This window comes from Thermobia domestica, chromosome 1, assembly GCF_964235325.1.
Source record: "Thermobia domestica chromosome 1, izTheDome1.hap1.1, whole genome shotgun sequence".
NCBI lineage: Eukaryota > Metazoa > Arthropoda > Insecta > Zygentoma > Lepismatidae > Thermobia > Thermobia domestica.
In genome coordinates, this window is record NC_137454.1 from 296,111,379 (window position 1) to 296,133,487 (window position 22,109).

The 22,109-nt window shown below is 36.7% G+C and overlaps 1 protein-coding gene across 1 annotated transcript in view; it reads left to right on the forward strand.

The window, feature by feature from the left end:
* The first annotated feature begins 1,273 nt into the window (after window positions 1-1,273).
* Nak (Numb-associated kinase) overlaps window positions 1,274-22,109 on the forward strand; it is a 171,384-nt gene continuing 150,548 nt past the window's right edge. Inside the window, exon 1 of the mRNA XM_081726884.1 lies at window positions 1,274-1,852. Within this exon, the coding sequence (XP_081583010.1) occupies window positions 1,726-1,852 (127 nt within the window). The 5' untranslated portion in view covers window positions 1,274-1,725. The remainder of the gene's footprint in view (window positions 1,853-22,109) is intronic.

Genomic DNA, 22,109 nt, shown 5'->3' on the forward strand with positions numbered 1-22,109 from the left:
CATCTGATTCTAAGAATTAAACATTTTTTTTTTTTTTAACATTTACTAACTTCAACTCTCAGTTGTCAAATGACGTAAGTACGGATCCGCTGCGACTCATACTGTGAGATTTGGAACACAATCACCATCTCGTGCGCAAAAACCTAACTACTTTTTACATTAGGTGATATTTTGATGCTATTTTCACTAGTGTAATGACTTATTCCCAATTAAGGTTTTATCTATAATAATTAAAAAATCAATAATTTTGATAATTAATTATTACGCATTTATTTATACATATTTCGTAGTGAGAATCTTTTATAAGAAGTTAATTTCGTACCTTTACTCAAGGACGCCGATTTCTCTGTAAATTGGGGGGGGGGGCACTCAGAAGCAGAAGGTATACATATGAGGGTGTAAGACAAATTGCATTCAAATTTTGCCAAATATTGTATATTCATAAATACACTAGGTGTCCCACATGAGCTTTTAGGGGTTCCCCGGCCCCCCAGAATCGGCGGCCTTGCCTTTAGATATCTAAGCTACTGGGATAACGAAAAATGAAAAAAAAAAAAATAAATAAACACATTAAAAAGCAAAATATAAAAGCTTTGTGAAAAATATAAGCAGACATCAAGAATGAACTAAAAAGTCAAGAAATAATAAAAGCTCTAGAAAAAGATAATAATAACAATATAATGCTTAAAAGCAGAAAGTTTGTTATTATTATCTATAAAACGATTGAAGCCAAATATACTCGTATTAATGTCTCATAAAATTACCACTGAAATAATTTTATTTTAAGTATTAATTTGTTCGGCTTGGCACCACAAAATTTATAATATTATAGATAATAGTAATAAATTATTTTTTGCTTTTAAGCGCCTTTTATTATTATTATTATTATTATTATTATTATTATTATTATTATTATTATTATTATTATTATTTCCTGCTTCTTAGCGCTTTTATTATTTTCTGACTTTTAGTACAGTTTTTGAAGTCGGTTCATATATTTGTTTTTTTTTTTTTTTTTTTTAAATCTTACTAAAATTATTAATCCAGATTTTTGATCTGATACCCCCCTCCCCGCTCCATCTTTTTGTAATACTGTACAGTAGTACGTAGTGATACATGCAGTGACAGATTTGTAAAAAATAAAATTGTTTCAAGAAATGAATTTTATAATTTAGATATTTCTGAAAGCAAATATATATATATTCTTTTTTTTAATTATCCGAAAGTGCCTAGAGCAGAATTGGGAAGCGCAGCACGCTTGTCATTTTTTCCTTTTCGTTAATGGAGAATATTATCAGGTTGTAGTTAGTAGAGTGACGTTCCAGGAAGTGGCCATTTTGCCTGTGTCAAGATATAGAACTGCTGGTGGTGAGAGGTGGAGACTTCGTTTGAAAGTGATTTTTAATCTAAAATGAAGAAGCGCAGGACAGTTTGGAATAGTTACGTGACAAAATGATATTGTAACGGAGGTTCTAAATGTCTATTAGTGAAGAAACAACATTTGAGTGGGCCAGTGCGCTGTTTGTGTGCATGTTGGCTATCCACTTAAGGTTTCCTTTAACCATGAAAAATTTTATACTGCAAAGGCTATGTTTCAAAATTTAACTACATGTATTTAGGCAATAATCCAGTTGCAGTAAGCATAATAAAATAACGTTATCATTTACGGGAATATAAATTTGTCAAGCAAAAATTCATCAAGTAGACTGTCGCCAGCTCGGAAAAATGAAGAAGTTATTTTCGAAGATAGAAACTAAAATTGACAATACAGTTAAGGAGCCAAATACGTTCGTAGGCAAAACATTTGTTGTTGGGAGGATAAATGTGACTGTTGAAGATGTGCTAGCAGAAGGTAAGTAGGACGGTTGGGCTGGCATCATCATTGTACGATTGTAAAATTACTGTTTCAACATAGGTCTTAATTAAGTAATTTGTATACTATATTTTGATTAAGATTAAGAGTTACAGATTAATGATTTTTTAAAGTGTGAACTCCAGTGTAAGCAAAGATTTAATATTTGCCTTGTAGAGATTGACACGAGAGTGCTATATTTTGTTCTCTTGGAAAGTCCTTGTACTTATTTATGTAGAATCGGGTCGTACAGCTACCATACATATATTTTTCAATCAAAATCAGCTGGACGGTTATACATAGGCTATATTGTTGTTAATTGTTCTTTACTAGAGATTTGGTCTTCGAAACTAATTCTGGCATAAAATTATTATTGTAGTAAACGAAGTGCAAAGAAGCGTTTCGAAAACGTTGACGAATGGCATTTAATATTTTCCTCAAATCCATCGACAGCTCGTACGCATTAGTGCTTCGGTAAGTGTACTGCATTCGGTTATACTTGCTTGGATTACATTAAGCTACGTTAGATTACGTTACATAGGCTTGCAGTAGTACTATACGGATTCATAGTATAAGTAGTAGTAGTAGTAGGAACGGGTTAGAAGCCTTGCAGAGGGTTGGGTTTTGTTCTCGACGTGAAATGGGCAAACTAAAGACTTTCCCAAAGTTTTCTGTACATTTAACAATCTATGAATCCGTATAGTAAAATAAGTGTACCTCCACGAAATAGTCCGTCCGCCTCCACATACAATGCCACTTACAACATCAAAAACAACCAACTAATACAACCACTTTCTTAACTTTTACTACTCCCCTTACCTAACTTTCACTCATTCTTCCTCACAAACTTAAATAAATTCTCCATTTGACCCGGTAAATTTCCTAAAATTGGTCCGGCAATACATCACTTAACCCCGGTACTGTGACTTACAGTGAGCTTTTGTATACCGAAGTTAAAAGTTCCTAGAACATTGAACGAAAACCCCGGAATATCGATTCCAGTAATGAATTCAATCTTAAGCAATTCATTATTCATTGTATTCTGAACTATGAACGGCATTTATTCTGAAGTTATTCGTCGTCCTGGTTTTCGACAAAAAGTGTATAATAGAATAGGGTAGGGTAGGGTAGAGAAGAGTAAGATACAGTTAAGTAGGGTAGAGTCAGGTTTAGTTAGCTTAGAGTTACGGAAGTTTTGACTCGTTTTGTTAAAATTAATAGTGTGTAATTTCCTTCTCTGCGTATGATACCAAATAGAGCGTCTGTGTACACCTGCAGCGATGTTCAGAGTATAACTGCTTGTTACTTTCCCACAATCCAGCTATGCTGTAACCTTGCGCGAAGTAGTTCCCTCTGCTTGCCAAATAGTTCCATGTTTATAGCCGCTTATAAAAGAAATCAACACGACTTCCGTTGTCCTTACATTATTAGGCATACAAACGAGTGAATTCTCCCCAGTAAATTTTATAAACTGACGATGACCAACTTCGGAACTTAACCCCTATGACGTTGACTACCAGTAATCGTTTACAAGGACTCACTATAAGTAACAGTACCGATTGTGAAAACATCGTGGCACTTTTTCTACCAAAATACACCACACTAACTCACCCATCTCGGGGGGGGGGGGGGGGGGCACATGTTTGCAGAACAATCATAATCACTCGGTATATTTTGCGGATGAGACTCAACTACCCACTCAACTCCGCAGAAAATAATAATAATAAATAAAAACTCGCATAAATATGAAGAACAATCATTTGGTCCATTTTATAGATGAGATCCCCGTACCCTCGCAGTATTCACTTCAAACAACAAAAAATATTCCAAGACGGAAAAACACATTGAACCAAACCACGCAGGAAATAATAATAATAATAATAATTACAGTCGAATCACTTTGCGGGAGACATCCACCCTCCGAAATACATGTGCTAACAAACAAACAAAAAAAAAAAAAATACAAATTAATATTTAAAAATACTACAAGAACACGTACCAGTATAAAAAAAATTCCACCACACAAAAGAATAGAACGAAATTACAATATGGAAAATTAACCGATAAACCAATTGAACAAATGCATCCCCACACACACACCTTTTCATGTCATGGCGCCACAAAGATTCACACAAATTATCAGCCACCTTAACTTTGCAGGAGAAGGAGAACGTATCAAAACTCGCCACTGAGATTCAATCATTCGTACGTGCAACAGTTTCAAAATCAACAAAATAATAAGTACAGGGATGGAAACTGGTCAGTAAAAGTCATTACTTTTGACGAAGTCAGTATTTTTTAAATTAAGTTAGTAGAGATGCAATTGCTCGAAAAAAAAAAAAGTTTTTTCTGCTTCGCTGTTTTGCTTGGGAAATTTTGGGCTTTTTTCAAAATTTTGCTTTGAATTGATGAAGCAGACTTTGTTTCGCTTCTCTACAAGACAAAAACTCATTTAATTGTTGATGCAGATAATAATATAAAACCTCTAAAATAAACCATGAATTTCGAAAAGATTTTTCAATCACTTTTAATTCTTAAGATATTTACATTATAAATTCCAAAGGATTAACCAATGTATATAATAAGTTTTTAACCTCTTATATACAAAAGTAAGTAGGCCCTACTTTCTTTAAAAATGATGCACAAATAACTAGCAAAAATGTATGTAGTGTTTTTACTTCAAAATATCACATGCTCTCTTTTTGAAACAAAATATAGGAAAACAAGAAATACATGTATATGATACTCTTAAAGGCTGCACATCAAGAACTTCGTTTCGTGTGGTTCTGTACATTCTTAAAAAATGTCAGTGTAGTTTTAACTTTCATATACATTGTATGAATATTTCGAACACATTTTTCATTCATTGATCACATACGTAATAAACTGTTACCACCCATCAGGTGCTTCGGACCTGCAAAAGTGGTAAAGTTCCGAATTCTGTAATGCACTGACTGTTCCTTAAGCTTGTTTAGAATCGGGAAAGTACCGAATTTTCTGTTCATGGATCATATGCATAGTAGACTGTTCATCTGAGTGTGTTGTTTCCTAAGCTCTAGAATATATATCCACCATCACAGTTTACCTAGTCCTGAAGGTTTCTGAATATTAACAAGAGGAATTCAACATGTCATTACGATTTTTTTTTTTTAACAAAAAAGAAACTATGTAATACATTTAAGAGGAATGAAAAGAATCAATGACTGTTCCAAGTCACAAGAAAAGCGACGAAACTGATTGTAATAATTATTGAGGCATTTCTCATCTGTCAGCGTTCTATAAATTTCTCCCAAACGTTCTATAAATTCCTCCCAAACGTTCTAGTAACAAGATTAATCTCGTACGCAGATAAAATTATTGGAGATAATCAATATGGATTTAGGCGAAATCTATCAACTAGCGACCAGATATTTACCATTTGACAAATACTCGAAAGAAATAGGAATATATTACCCAGTACATCAACTATTTATTGGTTTTAGAAGGGCTTACGACTCGGTTAGGAGGGAAATATTGTACAACATTCTCAAAATTTGGAATACCGAAAAAGGTTAATTAATTAAAATGTCTTTAAATTAATTCCAGAGTAAAGTCCGAGTAGAAGAATTCTTGTCCACGAGTTTCCACGTCGAGAATGGCCTGAAACAAGTAGATGCGTTATCGCCATTATTATTCAACTTTGTTCCGGTGTACGCTGTGAGGAAAATCTAAGATAGCAACCAGGGCCTAGAGGTGAATGGTATCCACCAGGTTATGGCGTATGCTGATGATATAAATCTGATAGAAGAACAATCGAAAGAAATGCGGAGGTCTTATTAAACGCTTGCAGCGACATTAGTTTAGAAGTAAATGCGGAGAAAACTAAATACGTGGAAGGTCACCGGGATCGTACTGCGGCAAATTATGGTTGCATCAACATATCAAATAATACTTTCGACAAGATGGATACTTTCAAATATCTAGGATCAGTATTAACAGGCCAGGATCATATCCACGAAGAAATTTAATGTCGACTGAAATAAGGAAATTCATATTATGATTCACCTCAAAATATTTTGTCGTTGCGAATTCTGTCGAGGAATTTAAAGCTTAACCCTGGAATACACAGAGGGATGCTGGAGCACCCCAGACATTATACTCATCTTCATTGTGGCTCTGTTCTCACGCACATTGGTTGGTGCTTCCGTGTATTCTCATTTTGGAGCATGACATTCACGGTGGTGGGTGTAAAGCAAATTGTCTCGTTTTAAAAGAGAATATATTCAAGGGGTGGGGTTCTCCAGCACCCCACCTGTGTATTTACGTATGTAAAATTTAAATTTTGACGAAATTAGTTTTAGATACTTTGCATGCATATTTGTTTAATTGCATGATGGCGAAAGTGTGTGCAGGTTCAAGCAAGTTTACAGACTTTGTACTGAACACATTAGAAGAAGATTATGGTTCTGAAGGTAATTTCAGAGAGTCCGATGACAATATTGAAGTAAAATCGGAAGTCGATGATGAAATTAGTGGAAGTGACACGAGTGACACTGAGTGTAACATCGACAATGATCCAGCTATAAGGGGAGCCTCTATATTAGGAAGAAACGGTCATAAATGGAATTCTCAACCATCCGTTCGGAGTTCCTAAAAAAACTTGGGTTGCAGTTAGCTAGACCCTACATGCTGGAGCGCCTCAAGAAGAATCTTCCGACTAATTTGTCTATTGATATCAGAAATATCCTTGGAATTCAAAAAGAACTGTCATCTGTAATTGATTCAACATCTAGTCTTCCAAAAGAAGCACGATGTCGAATGTGCCCTAGGAATAAGGACAGAAAAACTAAATCTTTTTGTTTCAGATGCAAAGAGGCTGTCTGTACTGAGCACAGAAAGGAAATCTGCATTTCGTGCAATAAGGAATAGCTGTGTCTGTTCAAAAATACATACAAGCTCCTATTGTGTATTCTTGTAACTGATAAAGTAAAATAAATATATTTAAGTTCGTTTATTATAATTTTAGTAGCGTTTAATTATATGGGGTGCGCTGGCACCCCACCTGTGTATTCACGTAAGCTTTTTTTCTCTGTGTGTTCCAGGGTTAAAACATGTAAAAAGATAGTCATACCTGTTGTGCTTTATGGTTGTGAAACATGGTCCCTTTCGCTGAGGGAAGAACGCCGACTGAAAGTATTTAAGAATAAAATCCTGAGACGAGTATTTGGACCCAAGAGAAACGGGAATGGGTAGTGGCGGAACGTCATAACGAGGAACTACATAATTTATACGGTTTACCAAGCATCGTTAGGATCATCAAGTCTAGGAGGCTCAGGTGGGCAGGTCATGTAGCCAGAATGGAAGAAAGTAGGAACGCTTTCAAAGTTTTAACTAGAAATCCAATCGGGAAACGTCCGTTAGGAAGGCCCAGGCGCAAATGGGAGGACAATATTAAGATGAATCTCGCAGAAATAGGAATACAGAGTAGAAACTCGATCGAATTGGGTAAGGACAGAAATCAATGGAGAGCTTTTGTGAATGCGGCATTGAACCTTCGGATTCTATAGGCCATAGAGAGAGAGCAAACATGATTGAGTGGTTGGCTTTTGGGCTTCTATCGGTCAATCCTGCATTCGACCATTTTGACATTTTTTTTTCTTAATTCCATCTGTGAATGTAGAGATAGTGCGTGTACTGTGAATCCTGTCCGACCTCTTGTTGTTTTAAAATCGTTGTTATTACTAATTATCAGCAGTGACAGATTTGCTAAGGGGTTATTGTGAGAGTGTCTCTCGGATTGAAAGCTGTATCCTGGAATTATGCGATTTCTAAAACAAACGAAATATTAGTTATGCCTTTACTCATAAACTTCAACCTCCCCTCAAATAAAAATTAGGAATTTTTAGAAAAAAAAAAAAAACAAATACTAAACATTAATAAGAAAAGACCATCCCAAAATACTTTTCTAAATCCGCTATTGATTATTTCTATAAAATGGTATTCAAGGTTGTATCCGGAAGATTATTGCTAAATCATTGCGCAGCTACAGTATAACAGAAATGTGGAAGTACGCTCTGACGGATATATTGAAAAACGTACGCTTTGCTTGGGAAAAAACTGAAATTTTGGCTTTTTTTTTTTTTTTTTTCATTTTCATGATGTTTCTATCTAAATAGCTTTCTTACAGTATACTCTATAGTTAAATAAGATATCATGACCTAAATGCCATATTTCGCTCTGGAATTCACCATCACGATAGATGGAGTACATGCTTTACGAATTGAAGTAAACATAACGTACGTAGTATTTGAGAGCAATTTTGGAGGCTATTTAACTTTATTTTAACTTCTGAGTTATCGATATTTTTTCTTCTCTAGATCATTTCATTTTTAGTCATCCGTGTTTCATTTCTTAGAGCATAGTGCTCTTCTAGCACAGAATTAAAGTTATGTTATATATACTTTATATATAACAAAGTTATGTTATATCAAAGTTATGTTATATATACTATGCTCTAAGAAATGAAACACGGATGACTAAAAATGAAATGATCTAGAGAAGAAAAAATATCGATAACTCAGAAGTTAAAATAAAGTTAAATAGCCTCCAAAATTGCTCTCAAATACTACGTACGTTATGTTTACTTCAATTCGTAAAGCATGTACTCCATCTATCGTGATGGTGAATTCCAGAGAGAAATATGGCATTTAGGTCATGATATCTTATTTAACTATAGAGTATACTGTAAGAAAGCTATTTAGATAGAAACATCATGAAAATGAAAAAAAAAAAAAAAAGCCAAAATTTCAGTTTTTTCCCAAGCAAGCCGGCTTTTTCTGCGCGAAAAACCATCGATTCAAAACAGCCGGCTTTTTTGCATCAAGTTAGTAAACTCAGTATTTTAGGCTCTTTAGAAGGTTAACTTTTTTTTTTTTTTTTTTCCAAATTCATGATTTTTTTTTTCATTGTTGGTCTACAAGGTGGGAAAGTTTCTATCAAATTCAAAATGATATAAAACTGTCCAGTCATAGATTCATCAATCATGTTACTTGTGGATGATTGACCCTGGAGCCTGCAGGTAAAAGACCTAGAGCAATGGCCAACAGTAATGAAATATTTCTTGACTTGTAACCCCAAGTACAAAAGCCATTTTATGAAATATTGTAAATAAAAACACTGTAAGTCTGTTGAAAATTGACACAATGGAAACAGAAGTACTGTTTATATGTTCAAGTTCTCACTTATTTAGTCAATTTACAGGGTAATTCCAAAAAGAAGAGCCACGAGCTTTTAGGTCTGGCACATACTGCTTACAAGAGTTCGAGTTCTGTGAGTAGCAGAGGAAATTGAAGGAACAACAAGAGAGAGAAGCAAAAGAAAAACAACTGGCAGCTGAAGAAAAATTGAAAAAGGAGCAATTGAAGAAAAAGAATGTACTTTAAAACGTCTAAGGGATGAAGAAGAGGAGGAGAGACATCTGATAGGTTACTGAAGGAAACAAGTGAACGGTTGGGAGAGGCCATTATGAACAAGGATCTTGTTGGAACCAATGTAGCACAAGTAATGCTTGACAGTGCTACCAAGATGAAGAAAGAAGCTGATGAAAAGGAACAAAAGGCTGATTCAGAAAAGTGTAGAAAAACGAAAGTCTTCATTAATTACTACCTTTTTCAAGAGAAAAAAAAAAACGCGAAAAGGAGTGAACATCAAAATAAAGGTCTTAAGTTTGCATGAGTAAAAGGAGGCAAGGGAAATTGGCCTGAGCAGCTGTAATTATTTTTTCATCTTACGAAAACGAGTTTACTGCAATCCGTTTTCTATGTACTTGGTTCTGTTTAGACAGTTTTACAAAGACAATCTTGGTATTTTTTCATCTTTTGAATTTAATATATTGTATTGGAAGATTTGTTAATAACTGAGTTTGAGTTAACATATGTTTACAGTTGTTCAGTTAGAAAAAAAAAATGAAATGAAATTTTAGAGTTTTACGTCCCACGCTTATGCCGGCTAGGCTAAAGGAGACGGTGAAGAGTAATGAATGAAATAGTGAAATGAAGAAAGTGGGAGGAAACGGGAGAATCCCGAGAAAACCCACGCACACGGTGTTTGTCCACTACAAAATTCACTTGGGAGCAGGGTTTGAACCCAGGACCCCATGCACCAGAGGTGAACGCTCTACCACTGAGCCACCGCGGCCCCATAGTTGTTCAGTGGGGAGTGTAGTGGCCAATTAATATATATATATATAGTTAGTATTTTCAGTGTTTGATCAGTATTTTCACATTTAAGGTCAGTAAAGTTAGTAATTTTGACCTCAAAATAGTTTGCATCCCTGTGAGTATAATTAACGATCAAATATTCTCGAAACGAACTTCATTCAGTCTATCATAGCCTTTCCAACAGCCAATAACTACTCAAAATTCAGGTTCAACATTCTTCAAAATAACACAATGCTGAATAACTCTGCTTGTTATCAGGACAAATTTCCAAACGTAATTCATTAGTGTTTACATCTATCATCCCAACAATCCAACCCCTCTCCACATCTATTCCACGTTGATACTTCCGCCGACCAATTTTAACTTCAACGATTTGCACATAATGTCCCACTCCACCAATAAGATAACCAAAATCACATTAACGCCGATTAAGTTCAAACATATAAATCTCGCGGCAGTATTGATACCCATAATCTTAGCAGGGCTAAAATAACTATCATGATAAGAACGTTCGATCATAGCCTGTCCATAATTCCAATTACAGGCGTAAGCATAAATCACAGTAAAGGCTTTACCAATCCCAATCTTACAATTCTTGAACCAAGTGGTGTTCGGAAAAAGAAAATCCCATCATCACGGTCTTTCAAAAAATGAAATTAAGTCTTTGAGTTTTACGTCCTACGATTATGCCGTGTAAGCTAAAGGAGACGGTGATGATGAGAAATGAATGAGATGGTGGAATGAAGATGGGGAAGAAAACGGAATAACTCCGAGAAGACCCACGCACACGGTGTTTGTCTACCACAAAACCCTCTTGGATCGAACTAGGGGTCCCACGCACCAAAGGTGAACGCTCTACCACTGAGTAAACATGATCTTTCAGATTACCGCATCGAAACCTACCAAACCTATGACCACGTTTACGAATTTCTAAATTCATATTCCTAGAACATGTAATGCACAGTTTCGAAGTGGGTGAAGGCCGAAGATGCTGACACCATCTCAAAGCTGTCTCAGAATCACTTAACACAGTGCTTTGTAACAGGTGTACATTCACAAACGTCCTTCACGTTGCACGAAAGAAAAGATAAAATGAATCCTGAATACCTTCAATGCCCAAACTACTGTAACACAAACAAACACGCGTCAAACGACTTCAAAACTCAAACACCAGAGGGTGTTAATCAACCACATGAGACACGTTATCCAATATTATAACAAATCATCAATGACTACATCATAGTTATAAATAACGAACCATAACCACTACCGAGTGAGCCGGAGTCACTGCCAAGCAGGGTTGGCAAAAACCATGGTTTTTATTTAAAAAACAACAAAAAACCCGTTTTTTTAAGCCGGTTTTTTTGGTTTAAATAATTTGCTCTATGTATTTATATCACATATGGACAGAAATAAGTTTGTTTGACCTTGGTGTTGCTATGCAACAATGTGGTTATGCTGGAAGGGGTCACATAAGCTTAACCCTTTACCGGCCGAATTATTTAACAGCATCCAAAAAATTACTTTTTGTGGTTATACGATATCATTTTGTCCGTAGAAAAAAAATCATTTTGGAAAAAATGAATGCAAAGGTGTTGGTTGAGTCTTGAAAGGAAGTCCGTACTTTCAAGAATTCACGAAGAAATGCAGCAAATCAACCACTAACATCACACCAAGTGTTAAGACGTATTTTGTGACTTCAAATACACAATGGCCGATAAAGGGTTAAAGCGGAATCCAAACCGTTTCTCGGCTTACATCCCAGAGAAATTGCCCACCATTTGAACTTGAAACTGGGACTAATTGGCCACAAACGCGATACGTCTGTCAACTCACGAAGGACTCCTGGTAAAAATACGTTGTACTGATCTTTACATACTTCTTAATATAATTGTCAGGAGTCATTTTAGAAGGACAAAAAGATAAACAGTTGCACAAGTGAAACCATTATACAGAATTACATAATAGGGGCAATTTCAAAATACTGCAGAGTACAGAAGAACTAATTTTGTCCAAGTTAGTTCACTACGACTTTTATTAGTCCAAGTTAAAGAAATACAACGACTTAATTTGCGTAAAGTGAAAAGAGAATAAAGATACGAATTATTTGAGTCCACTTTGACTCTAATCCATTTATACATAAATAGATACCAAAGATACTTCAGATTTCAATAAATGCCTCTCGTGGGGTTTGTATGACTTCCTCCGCCTCCCCAAAAAAGTACGGCATTTCGATGTATTTTATCAATAATAAACATTATTAAAACTAAACGATATTTAGAATTTTCTTTTGATTGCAGTTGCATAACAATATTAACAAAGTATAAAAAAATCACAAATGAAACATTCATAAACTTATATAAAAAAAGTTGCTTTTGTAGTATAATCTCTTTGAATAATGAATGGGGAATTTAGGTCTGAATATAATACGAACAATAAACAGGAGTTAAACATGGTAACCCACAAATGTGTTCATCAAGATTTTACACACACACTTACACTTTTACGAACATTTTTCGATTTTTGGTGTAAGCCAGTTTTTTTTTATTTTTATTATTATTTTTTTTTATACCAGCTGGTTTAAACCAGATTGACTTGGGGAGAAACTAAAAAAAAGCCATGTTTACTAACATGCAAATGTTTAAGCGTATACACAGAAAACGCTTGGTTGAGTAAGCATTTAGCAAATTAAACACTTCCATTGGAACAATTAGTAGAGGACTGTAGTAGCTATTTCCTGCTGATGAAGGTTCGACTAGCATCCGTATGGAATATACTTGTCTGTAATTAAAATATTATTAGAGTGGTGTTGCCACATGCCATTTACAACTTAAACGAAATAACTATTGTTAATTCCTTTGCCTTTTATCCATCGCGTCAAAATAAACTTTTCTAGTATGACCTGTATAAATTTCTTATAATCTTTCTACCATTTAAATTTTGATTTACATTGTTATATACATAGTTTTACCATAAATACTGTCCCAAAGTTTTAAGTACATTGACAGAACATGATTAGAGATATTTTAATGTCCGAATAACATGAGTTACATGGATGTGTTATGAACCAAAATCACAAATCATTATTCAAAATGGTCACCATTAGCATGCACACAATCCTTAAGTCTTTGTGGCCACTCATCAATTGCATTAAGCAACAGATCAAGTGGAAAATGTGTATCTGCCTCCCGAAGAGACCTCTTTAAATTTTCTATATTTGGATGTCGATTCTTGCAAACCATCTCCGGAAGCTTGGACCACAATTTGTAGTCTAAAGGGCTTAAGTCTGAACTTGTAGAAGGCCAATCTGAAGTGGAAATGAAGTCTGGAACATTTGCCTTCAGCCACTACTGGGTTGACCATGCCTAGTGTGCTGGGACTTGCTCCTCCTGGAAGCTCCAGTTCTGTTCATAGAAGAGGGTATTGCTGAGATTCATGAGTAATCTGTCTCGCGGTACACTTTGGCTGACGTTTTGTTCCCTCTTTTGACAGAAATGTAACTCCGTTGTACCCGTGTAGTTTACACTCCAGCACACCATGACTGAGGTAGCATGCTGACCCCTCTTGATCCTTGGAGCCTTTTCACCAGCTTCTCTAGAAAATGTGGCATATATACTGTCATTTTGGGCATTGAAAATCTCCTCAACATTGAAAACCTCTTCATCAGTGAAAAGGATTCGACGGTGCCAATTTCCTGCGTAACGCTTAAGTAAGCGCTTTGCTTTTAAGATTATCTGGCGCTTCAGTTCATTTGTTAGGAGATTTCCTTTTCGTTGTTTGTAAGCATGGAGTCCCAGGTTACTACTTAACGTGTTAGACATAGATATTTTCAATATCTTTAGCTCATGAGCCATAACTGACTGTTTCCTAACAGGATTTCGTAGGACACTCGCCGCCACTGCTCTCATTTTCTCATTCTCCCAATTTTTCCATCATTCATTTGCTTTAGTCATCTTCTCCCTTAGCCTAAAGGGCATGATCGTGGGACGTTAAACTGAAAGCTTTTATTTTCCCAGTATAACTATTTTTTTTTTTAATTAAATGAAAGAATTCAGAGCCCTGGGCATTCTGGAAATCACTTTATACGATTTTGTTAGTGCGATTCCTTTTAATTAGAGGAACTGATTTCTCACACATTGTTACCAAGTTAACCTAACGATGTAACTTTGTATTTCAAAGAGAAGATGCGACAGATTGCGTTTTTATCTATTATCTAACCGATACTCCACCTTGCGTTTGAGAATAGTTTGGTTTTAGTGTCTTAACCTTCTGTCAATATCGTCTCCATCATATCGCAGTTTTGATCGTTCGTGATGTACTCATGTCAGGAACAGAAACTACTGCGAACTAATAAAACCAACACTCTTACATGGTTCTGAATTTCGTAGTTTTGTGAGAAATTTTGAACGTATTAAAAAAAGACGTGGAACTCTTAAAGAGATGCAAAGCCTTGATATCTCTATGTAAAAGACGTCCTGAGTGACTGACTGACTGACTGACTGGTCAACGGTTAGGCCAAATAGCTTAAGCTAGAAACTTTAAATTTGGACAGGGCATAGGATTTGTGTCGCAAGATACAGTAAGCAAGGATTTTTAGAAATTCGACGAGAAGGGGAAGGGGAAATAGGGGTAGAAATTATTATATTAAAATGTCCACAACTCCGAATTCTCGAAGGCTAGAGAATCGAAATTTGGTATATGGACATCTCATTTAAAATATTAAGACACGTGTTAACAGCATTTTTTGCTGTGTGACCCAGAAGGGAAGAAAATGGGGCGGGCAGGAGAAAAAGACGGGGTTGGATTACTGTTATCTGTTATAATAAATGGTCATATCTCGGAATTTCTTAATGTTAGACATGAAATTTGGTATTTACATTTATAATAATTCAGCGTTTTTGATATGTTTTCTAGAAAAGAAGAAAAAGGTGGGAAGAAAGAGATTGAGTTTGCAATTAATAGAATAAGATAGCCACGATATTTGGTGTGTGGACCGTTGATTTAAGATGGGGGGAAGGGTTATAATTATTATACGACGTATATATATATATATATATATATATATATATATATATATATATATATATATATATATATATATATATATACAGGGGTGGACAAAAATCTAAAAACACTTCATACAGAACACGTAAGTTTGGCCCTCTTACTGTACAACATGTGTTGCGGTTGCCGATTTTTTTTGTTTTCAATGTATCATGTAGACCTTCCTCTTCCGTCAGTAGTAACCCGTTCACCTGTGAGTGTCGTGGTGTGAAAGTGGTGCGGTAAAATGGGCGACCTGACAGACTTCCAAAGAGGCATGATCGTTGGTGCCCGTCTGGTTGGAGCTTCAGTGGCAACAGTGGCGAACATTGTGGGGGTATCGAAAGGCACTATGTCCAATGTCGGGAGGGCATACACAATTCATGGGCAAACGACGTCTGCAAAGCATAACAGTGGTCGAAAGACAGTCCTGTCAGATAGGGACCGGAGGGCATTAAAACGGATTGTAGCAGCTAAAAAGAAGACCACTGCAATGAAAATTACGTCTGAACTCAATTCCGGCCTACATAACCCGGTTTCATCGAAAACAGTGCAACGGGAACTTCATAAAATGAAAATTCATGGCAGGGCCGCTATCACCAAACCCCTGGTCACAGCAGTAAATGCGAAGAGGCGTATCCAGTGGTGCAAGGACCATAAGGCGTGGACTCATGAGCAGTGGAAACACGTAATGTGGTCCGATGAATCGACCTTCACCTTGTTTCCAACAACCGGTCGTGTTTACGTATGGAGAACACCGTCGCACTCCTATCATACAGACTGTCTGCTCCCAATTGTAAAGCATGGGGGTGGTTCTGTTACAGTATGGGCACTGATATCGTGGTTTTCTGCAGGCCCCATCATAGCCCTGCATGGAATGATGAATGATAAGGCGTATGAGGCCATTTTGGGGGACTAGGTTCTACCCATGGCCCAAATATTGTTCCCTGATGATGTTAGCATCTACTAAGATGATTTAGCACCCTGTCACGCTGCAAAATCGGTGAAATCATTGTTTGAGGAGCATTACCAGGAGCTATCACATCTCTGGGTCCCACAAACACCAGATCTGAACATCATTGAGCCATTGTAGTCTTGAGTTAGAAAGGCGTGTTCCGTCTCATTACTCTCCACCAGCATCCCTTAAGGAACTGGAGCATGTTTTGGAGGAACAATGGTACAAAATTCCACACACCACGATTCAGGAGCTGTATACGTCCATTCCACGTCGGATCCAAGCTGTTTTGGACGCAAAAGGAGGCCCCACACCATACTAGGTATGATTTTCACACTTTTGCAAACGTTTTAGATTTTTTTGTCCATCCCCTGTATATATATATATATAGTGGAGTTTCTTAAGGTTAGAGACATGAATTTCGGTGTTTGGACATGTAATTTAAAATAATTTAACACGTGTTTAAGTGTTTTTAGATGTTTAACATGGAATGGAAGAAGACGGGGTGGGGTGCTTCCTTAAGATGCCTACATGACATGTTCAAATCTTTAGTGAGACCTTAAATTCAGACAGATTCTACATATATGAAAGGTACGGAAGGAAGAATGGAAAATATTGCCTACACTTGCTAGTTAAAAAACAATTAAAAGGCGTGTAATATATGTGGTTGGTTGGAAAACATGGAATGAAATCTTTGAGTTCAACATCCCACGTTATCCTATTATGCTAAGGGAGACGATGAGTAAAGCAAGTGAATGACGATGGAAAAATTTGTGGAATGAGAAAGTGGAAGTACCCCGTGGAAACCCACGGACACGACGTTGTACACCACAAACTCACTTGGGTGGGGATCGAACCAAGGACCCCACACACCAGAGGTAAGCGCTCTACCACTGAGCCATCGCTCCCCCCCTCGTGGTTGATTGGATTTGAGTTTAGCGTCACTTTCAGGCCGGGGCTAAAATAAACCAAGAACTAGAGCATAATGTAGGATCCAAACCATATGAACTCCTCTCGGGAATTATCTTATACTTTTTGTATTTTATCTGTTGCAGTTATTTTTAATGAAACTTTCGCAATTCTCAGTTAAAATTATTCCACGTTATTGTGTGAAACCATACATTGTATGTGTTTGTTATATTAATATGTAAATTCGGGATATCACAAATCTTCCTTTTTCTCTATAATATTAGCAAAATCTTCCTTTTTACTCTGAAAAATCTGCCAACCTCACCTGCAATTGACTAGAAACAATGAGGGCCGCGGTGGCTCAGTGGTAGAGCGTTCACCTCTGGTGCTTGGGGTTCCGGGTTCGATCCCAACCCCCGCCAAGTGAACTTTGTGGTGGACAAACACCGTGTGTGTGTGGGTTTTTTCGGGGTTCTCCCTTTTCCTCTCACTTTCTTCATTCCACCATTTCATTCACTACTCATAATCACAGTCTCCTTCGGCCTAACCGGCATATCCGTGGGACGTAAAACTCAAAGATTTCTTTTCATTTTTTGATTAGAAACAAGTTTTACACTGAGTTTGGTAACCTACGGCGCGGCGGCACTACAGTGCAACTGTTCACGAAACAGCGTACAGACTATAATACTGAACACGTAGAGCGAATAATTTTATTATGTTTTGCCATACTACATGTTATGAGATACATGTTAATGATAAGTAATTATGACCTGCACATGAAAGCACCTAATTAGGAAGGGTATAAATAATTAATGTTTACGGTTAGTCGAGACGCAGCGAAGTAATGTAATGTGATTATTGCCTGTTCTTGCTAATGTGCTTTGGATTGTTTCTCGTGCTCAGATGATTGAAGCTCGTGGTTCCGTGTTCGATTGCTGATCGGGGTACTTGCGTGAGTGAGATAAAAACCTCGGTAGTGGTTTAAATCCCATTTTAGTTCCATGTCATATAACCTCGGTGCTGAAGTAGGACATTAAACTTAAATAAATTGAATCCTTTGGTGAATTTAGTAATTATGCAGATCATCTTCAGTATTAGATGAAAGCATGGTTGACTGGTTTAAACCAGCTGTTTTTATTTTTCTTCAAAGAAAACCAACTGGTTTTAAAAAAATACTTTAAATTGTATGAACTTCATGGTGACGCTTCCACATATCAAACCATCTGCATTAGTTTTATCTCCTTTTCACCTTTTAATCAAGGCGTCCCATGTTCAATTATTGGTTGAATCATTCCCTTCTTTCAAGTGTAAACCAAGTAGGGGTTCGGATGTCACTTTAAGCGAGTCTTCTTAATAACCTATGTATTACATAAGGATGTTAAGCCTAAACATACGAAACGAAACCAAATTGTATATTTGTACTTGCCTGAATGCCTGCTGTTTTATATATATATATATATATATATATATATATAAAGGTTGCTTAAGTATATTGATAGAAATTGGCAAAATTTATCGATTGCCTACGTAGCTTCCAACATTAGCTGAGATTGGACTTTGTTTTAATTTAATTGAATGATATCTACGTACTAAATTTCGTAGTACTAAATTTCGTATAATGGGACAATATATATATATCCCAGGTGCAGCTACAGCGAAATCTGCAGCAGAGGAAACCAATAGTTTATATCATTGGCCATCATTTATGAGCCATTCCATGTGAAATCAACCAAATTTTCAGGAAAAAAAAAAGAAAGAAAAAAACCCTCGTCTCAGAATTTGATGAAATTTGGTATACATGTAGGCTCTATGAGAGATGATCACTCACTAAATTTTAGCACTGTAGCCTCTGTTGTTTTAGAGTACAGGGTGGTAAAAAAATGAAAAATTTGATGTTTTTTTGTAGAACCTTGTTAGCTTCAGTTGGTCATATCTCCCGTAAATATTGAGCTAGAGAGAAAAATAATATTCCATTTTGAAGAGGAAAGAATAGACTACAAGATATGTCAAGAACATGTTTGAAAATCAAATATAATTTTCCGGCAAATTCCGGGAAAATTTTGGATCAGTGATCTCAAAGTGCCCATTTGGTTTCCTTGAAATTGGGTACCATGGTAGCCCGATATGCCCAACATAAGTGTGCCCAATGTCAGCTTGGGCCAAGAATAGGCTTGGAGTCTACAGTGATTTTCTTGTGAACATGTCGGACACCTGGAGTGCCGATGTGGCAACTTGCCAATTTTTCAGTACTGATGAAGTAAGGTGTAATTGACCTAGCAGTAATGTTTTTCTGGTGCAATTTGTAATTCAGTAATTCTGTGGGGATTTTTGGAACATTTCATCTTCGGCGCAAGTGCTGAAAGACAAGTTTCCCAATGTGCCAAAGACGTGTTACATCTCTGATGAAGCTGCATCTAAGTATAAGAACCGGAAAAACTTCATTAATATCTGTATGCATTCCTACGACTATGGTGTGGCATGTGAATGGCACTTCGTTGCAACCTCACATGGCAAAGGAGTATGTGATGGTATTGCAGGTGCACTGAAAGGAATGCTGCAAAAGCAAGCCTTCAAAGACCGTACACAAATCAGATCATGACTCCACGCCAATTGTACAACTGGGCCACGAATGACAGCAAGGATTCTAAAATGGTTTATGTGTACTACACAGAGTGGGAACATAAAGAGGAAGCCACCTTCCTAAAGGACAGATTTGATGTAGCTCGACAGATTCCTGCAACCCGTAAATTTCACTCTGTGGTTCCTGATTTAAATAATCTCATATCAAAATCCGTATTAAACATTTTATTGTAATCCATCTCCTCTTACTCAAAGAAAGATCGCAATGAGGCAATATTCTTCTAAACCAGACTTTAAAGAAGAGTTAGTTATTGCAGCAGATGGCTCACAAGCAGTTGGCATTACCATTGATAGAACCAGGGACTTCGTTACTTACCCCTGTGGGGATCCTATGGTACAATTTTGTACCATACGCGTTTTTCATGGTACATTGCGTTATTTCTCTTCTATTTGAGCTTTTTCGTCCGGTTTTTTTTTTTCTTCTCCAAGTCCAGAGACCTTGTACAAGACATTACGTATGGTTTCAGACCGTCCTGCGTCCAGACATAGGAGGTGATGACGTCATAAGTCAAAAATTTCTTTTCTCATTTTCTAAGCCTGTGTTCAATATTTTTTGGCGGGCTTATTTTTCAACGTAGAAGATTGAAATTTTGCACAAACATTCAGTCCACCGCGTAGTATTTACCAGATTTTTTGTTCCGATGTCAGTGCTAAAATAGGGGGGGAACCAGAGGGCAAAGGGGTAAAAAAAGGGATATTTTTACCCCCAAAATCCCGTTTTTCGTCATTTTCCCGCCTTGCATACATGATGGGGACATGAGAGTCATACCGTCTGAAAGGCAGTTCCATTCTGAAGAGAATGACGGTCGAATTATTATTCTAGGGTAATTAGGAACGTCTCAGGGATTTTTTGAAAAATATACTTTTATATAGGGAAAAATCGAGCATGGTGGGTATTTTTTTTTGGCGGGCTTACTTTTGCACCTAGAAGATTGAAATTGTGCACAAACATTCAGTCCACCTAGTAGTATTTCTCAAATTTTTTTCAGATCTCGGCATTAAAACAGGGGGGTCCAGAGGGGGAAAATATTGAAAAAAGGGATTTTTAGACAAAAAATCCCGTTTTTCGTCATTTTCCCGCCTCACATGCATGATGGAGACACGCGGCAGTTCCATTCTGAAGAGAATGACGGTCGAATTGTTATTCTAGGGTAATTAGGGACGTCTCAGTGAATTTTTTTCAAAATATACTTCTGTATAGGGTAACATGGGGAAATTTCTGATTTTTTTTTCTGGCGTGCTTATTTTTGCACCTAGAAAATTGAAATTGTGCACAAACATTCAGTCCACCGAGTAGTATTTAACAGATTTTGTTTCAGATTTCTGCGTTAAAACAGGGGGGGTCCAGAGGGGATAAAAGTTGAAAAAAGGGAAATTTAGACCAAAAAATCCCTTTTTTCTAAAATTTTCCGCCTTAGATACATGATAGAGACATGTGAATGCTACCGCCTGAAAGGCAGTTCTATTCAGAAGAGAATATGGTGGGCACATGTCACTAGGGTAATTAGGGATATCCCAGGAAACATTTTCCCTGAGATCATAGTGTTTTGTGGTAATTTGGGGCATTGTGAAATTTTTGATAAAATTTCTCCCGCCCTTACTATTCAAGATAGAAACTTGAAATTTGGCACACACATTCAGTATACCAAGTACTATTTATCAGATTTTTTTTTAGATGGCTACGTTCACACAGGGGGGGGGTTCAGGGGGGGCCAAAGTTCGAGAAAATTTTTTTTCCCTCCGAAATTTTCACTTTGACATTTTTTCCCCCACTTCTGGTATATGGTATGAGCATCGAAGTGATACCATTTGAAAGCCAGCTCTATTCTGAAAAGAATGAGGTATGAATTATGATCCTAGGATAAATAGTGACGATACAGTAGCTGCTTGACTGAAAGTCTAAAAAATAGCCCAAAAAGCCAGGATTCGGAAAGGGTTACACGTATGGTGGCTTCTGGTGGCTTGCTTGTGTTCTTCAAGTCGACGAGACACATGAAACAGCAAAGATGTGTTTTCTGAGACCTCGTGGACCTTTCTTTGTATATCCAAATATACCAGATGTGCTCTCACTGCCTGCTTGTGACATCATCTCTCTCGTTGATCCCACAATTGGCCGTGCATACACACTCAGTAACAAAGAGATGGAAGAAGCCAGTCGACTGCTTCAACACAGGCACCACTAACAATTGGTCACTTCCAGCAGGTCAGTAATAGTTAAATATTTCTTACACCTTACTTCACCAGTATTGACAAATTGGCAAGTTGCCACATTGGCACCCCCAGATGTCTCTCCCGACATAGTCACACGAACATCATTGTAGACTCCAGGCCCATTCTTGGCCTAAGTTGACATTAGGCATACTTATGTCGGACATATTTGCCTACCTTAGTGCCCAATTTCAAGAAAACCAAATGGGTACTTCCTGAGATCACTGATCCAAAATTTTCCGGAAAATGATATTTGATTTTCAAACAAAAGTTCCTGATATAACTTTTCAAAATGGTATATATT